The 4,599-nt window shown below is 30.9% G+C and overlaps 1 protein-coding gene across 1 annotated transcript; it reads right to left on the bottom strand.

Annotated features, from left to right (window-relative positions):
• Positions 1-601: 601 nt before the first annotated feature.
• On the bottom strand, positions 602-4,244 carry LOC133787597 (uncharacterized). The gene is made up of 5 exons (XM_062225557.1): positions 4,013-4,244; positions 2,849-3,100; positions 2,350-2,493; positions 1,503-2,234; positions 602-1,228 (listed from the first exon to the last, which is right to left on the bottom strand). The coding sequence occupies exons 1-5, from the start codon at positions 4,133-4,135 to the stop codon at positions 1,031-1,033; spliced, it is 1,449 nt and encodes a 482-aa protein (XP_062081541.1). The 5' UTR covers positions 4,136-4,244; the 3' UTR covers positions 602-1,030.
• Positions 4,245-4,599: the final 355 nt, after the last annotated feature.

Here is a 4,599-nt window from a genome sequence, read left to right as displayed (position 1 = left end):
ATTTTATAATATTTAAATATATATTAATATAAGGATTAAATATCTATTCTTATATTAAATATTATTATAATAATAATATTTTGAATTCATATTAACATAATTATTAAAAAATTAGGATTATATATTATTATCATAATAATATTTTATAACATGTGAATTTATATTAATATAATTATTAAATATTTGTACTATATATTATTATAATAATTATATTTTATTATATTTAAATTTGAATTTATATTAATATAATTATTAAATATGTTATCTTATATTAAATGTTATTATAATAATGATATTTTATCATTTTTGAATTCATATTAATATAATTAATAAATATTTATTATTAATTAATTTTAAATCCATATTCCGTTAAATATTTAGAATATTCTGTTAAAGTTAAAAAAAAACGGTTAAAAACGTACAAGCATTCATTCAAATTAATTGTGAGAGAAAATATTAGAGGAAAAAAAATTCTTAAATTTTCAAAATTGAATTTTCTTTTTTAATATTCTCTTTATTGAATAAATTTATAAATGTTTCAAATTTTAATTTTATAAATTTACATCAGATTTAACTCCAAAATTTTCTAAAAAAAAACTCATAAACAAAAGAAAATGAAATTCATTAGATTAGAATTCTTTCTTTTTTTCTTCTCTAAAATCCAAATTTCAAACATATGATAAAATTCTATACAATAATTAGCAAGGCCTTATGTTATGTTGAGTGAGAGTGAGTCTTCCAACTTACCAAACATATATAATCAGATGGAACCACAGGTACAGTTGGAATCGTCATGTTCTAGGCGCTCTACAAGATCCTGATACCAGATTGTCATCTTCTGTATCTAACGATGATCAATCAGACTTCCTAATAAGCGCTCTCGCGATGGCAGACTATGAAGTGTAGAGATAAAGAACGACAAACTCTTACTTGTGGGTCTCTGCTGGAAACACAAGTGCAGTTAGTAGCCATTATTAGCACCATCAAACTCTGTTCAAAAAATATTATCATCTAGCACATCGTGTTATAATCAGATCATCATATTATTGCTTTCGTCATCATTCTCCTTGAAACCACTGTCATCGCTATCGCTATCACTATCATTGTCACCATCATCACAGTCTTCATCGTCATCTTCATCGTGATCATCCTCGTCTTCATCATAATAATAATCACTACTATCATCATCTTCATTGCTCAAGGTCCAACACAAGCGATGAGGCATAACCTTTTTTCAAACAAAAGCATAGAATTAGTTCCTCTGCTGCTCTTACCTCTAATATGCAGTACCAGGGACATAATTAACAACACCAAAAAAATCTTATATGAATATACCAATCAAGTTACTTAAAGTTTTCTAGAAAAGAAAGAAAACTTTAACTTGGGATAGTTTCTTTTATTATATTTAAAAAAAACACTACCACCAAGCAATTGCGTAAGATCTGAAAGCAAAAATCTGTCAACTTCGATAACTAGCTCAAGATGAATGAAATGAATCATACCTGATCAACATTTGTTGGCAATTCAGCTCTCTCTAAAGCCTTTGGCGTCCATATCTTTATATTGTGTTCGATTCCACTGCTTGCAAGGGTCATTATATGAGGATGAGACTCGATGCAATTTACGATATACTGATCTGCTTCCATGACACGAATAAGCTCCCCACCCTTTTTCTTCCAAATGAATATTCTTCCACAATCAGATCCACTTACCACATAATCACAATTAGGCCCAAGGAAATTCACACCCTTTACTGTCACACAATTCTTATGCCCTATGTAAGCCTGAGGAGCAGCATTTTCATCAGTGTCTGCAGCTGAAGAAGCCTTTTCATCCGTGTCTACAGCCGAAGTAGATGACACTGGAGATGAAGGAAGTGGGTTATTTCCCAAGCCCATCTCCCGTGTAAAAAGATAGATGTTCTCATCACTATATGAGACAAGAAGTTCGCTTTGTTCAGAGAAGGCCAAGCCTGTAATTCCAACTTGATCATTATCAATCAATTGTGGAGGACAAAAGTAGTTTGCAGGTTGACCAAACTCAGATGATCCATCCCACTTATACTTCCTGATATCATAAAGTCGGGTAAACTCATCAGCACCTCCAACTGCAAAGAAATTTGGATTTCTTGGATCAGTTGCAATTGCATTCAAAGATATGACTTGCATGTACATCCTACTATCAATTGGTCGGCATGTGAAAAGTTCAGTGGCCCCTCTGGTTCTTAGGTCAAACTGTTATAATAAAGATTGTTAGATGAATGTAGGCCCAAAAATAAAATATAAAAAAAAAACATCTGTGAAAAAAGGAAAATGAATGACTTTTGAGAAATGGAAAATTACAACTCACATGCTGCACCAGTCCATCTTCACCACAGGAATAAAATATATTAGAGCTCCAAGAATCAATAGCTAATTTATGAGCTCGCCCATGATGTTTGGCAAGCACAAAAGTATCCACTTTCCCACTTTCTGAAATCTGAACATGTCTCACCTAAAAATATGCAGATGCTCATTAAAACGTTGAATTGTTTCAATCTATCTTATATACATTAACATGAAAATAACATAATAAAGTATTAGCAATCATGTAGGAAAATAATATAATAAATTCTTAGCAACCATCACATGATTTACATCTCCAAATTTGTAATAGCTCACCGTGTGTATTAACTAGGTGAACAAATTATATGTTTCCACTTCTTAAAATGCCAGTCGTCGCGAGATAAAAAGGACAAATATGAAAACTATGAAGGGTGAACACTTTATAACTTTGAACTATTAATGATTGTAGCAGGCTAATGAAAAGTGAACATTAAGCTGCACCACTTATAGAGAAAATTAAATACCTCCCCATCAGCAGCACAGGTGACAATGCTTCGATCACTTGCATAAGGCATAAAGTTTGCTTGGAAAACATTGTTAGTGTGACCTGATTGAAATGAAAGTTTTATTTTCCCCCTTTCCCAATTCCAGAGAATAATCTGTCTATCATCAGAGCCTGACACCAATATATCACCAGCCTCATTGAAGCTTACAGTGTTCACACATCCTCTATGTTTTTCAAGCTTCTTATACACATCAAGTCTAAGAACAAAATCCTGATATTATAAAAAAAAATTGCGAAATTATTGTGAAAAAATTGTCAGTTCACTACATACATACATCAAAATGATATTGAAATCAAAAGCTAAAGTACATTAACACTTTCTAACATCCAGACAGAAATTACTCAATAAGTCAATAAGAACGAGTCCACTTTTTCCATTTTTGCACATAACAACAAACCCGCTAGTTATTACAAATTGGAAGGAAATCCGACTAGACTTCCAACTTAAAACCAATCCAATTAGTATTACGTGGAGTAATTATTTCCAACATTACTGTGTTTTGCATATTATTTTAATGTGGGAATATTTCTAATACACAAAATGCAAACATAATGAGTTTGAGAGAGAAACTCAAGACGAATCAAAATTTGTGTAGAGCCTGATTAGTTTGAAAAAGGTCAAATTTCCAACATGACAAATCAACACACATCAAAGGTCTCAAATAAAAGTCAATAAAATCTAGAATTGAGAAACTTTAAACTAGCTCTTACCACCATATTACAACTCTACACACATAGGTGAAAGGTCTCAAACATATTACAAATTGGACGAAATAAGCATTTTAGAGAAAGATTAACTTCCAATAAAATTTTTTAAAAAAAAAACTAGTGATATATGGAGTATATATATTAACGCTATTGTGTTTACATAGTGTCAAAATTGTGTTTTCATTGTGTTTAAGTTACCCTGCAGTAAAAAAAAATGGGGTATCTTAAAATTCTCATACACATGTACAAATACATACATACATGTTACACAAAAACTAACAGATTAAGGCAAACCACAATCCAATTCCATACCGATGGTCACTAAACTAATTATGAATCAATAAATTTTTATGGAAAAACAAAAATCAAACGATTTCAATAAGATTATCTTCTTCTAAAAAGTAAAAATAAAAACCTTGGAGGCACCAAGTCGGTGTGCGAAAGTCCGGCTAGAGAGCTCGCCAACCTCCCTCTGCCATACACCTAGCACGGCCTGGTCAAAGCTAGACCAAGCCCTCTTTCTCATCGGCGGAGCCATTGGGGTTGTGTACGGCCGACTCGGTGAATCGCTGCGAATTTGGCTGAGAGAGAAGATGAACTTTTAGTTTAAATAGTTTTTTTCTTTTTGCTTCCACTCTTTTGCTGATGCTTACTTTATATTTTAATATTATTGTGTCACTCTAACCTTTTTGTTAGATTATATAATGAATGCCGACACGTCATCACCTATTATTATTAATCTCAATTTTTTTTTTTAATAATATGATTTTGATTTTGATATTTAGAAAAATATTGTACATTCAAATTTCTAAGCAAAATCCATAAAAATTCAATGGAGACAAAGATTATATTCTTTTTGTCAAATGAAAATTCCACAAATTATTCTATCCTTTGTAATCTCGTTATCAAATTTAAAAATCTAACTTCTTTCACCTAGTTTAAATTATAATTTTAAAAAATAACTAATAATATTAACTCACACCATTTCTTATTGATTTGGGT

This window comes from Humulus lupulus, chromosome 1, assembly GCF_963169125.1.
Source record: "Humulus lupulus chromosome 1, drHumLupu1.1, whole genome shotgun sequence".
Taxonomy (NCBI): domain Eukaryota; kingdom Viridiplantae; phylum Streptophyta; class Magnoliopsida; order Rosales; family Cannabaceae; genus Humulus; species Humulus lupulus.
Note: the sequence above shows the minus strand (reverse complement) of the source record. Positions and strands in the feature narration are given on the sequence as shown.

What these genes read in the sequence shown, in the direction of transcription:
- LOC133787597 (XM_062225557.1), bottom strand. Translation starts at nt 4,135, where the DNA reads ATGGCTCCGCCGATGAGAAAGAGGGCTTGGTCTAGCTTTGACCAGGCC. An exon ending in ACCGACTTGGTGCCTCCAAG is followed by an intron (nt 3,101 to 4,012) that starts GTTTTTATTTTT and finishes TTATAATATCAG; the next exon opens with GATTTTGTTCTTAGACTTGA. An exon ending in CCTGTGCTGCTGATGGGGAG is followed by an intron (nt 2,494 to 2,848) that starts GTATTTAATTTT and finishes GCATATTTTTAG; the next exon opens with GTGAGACATGTTCAGATTTC.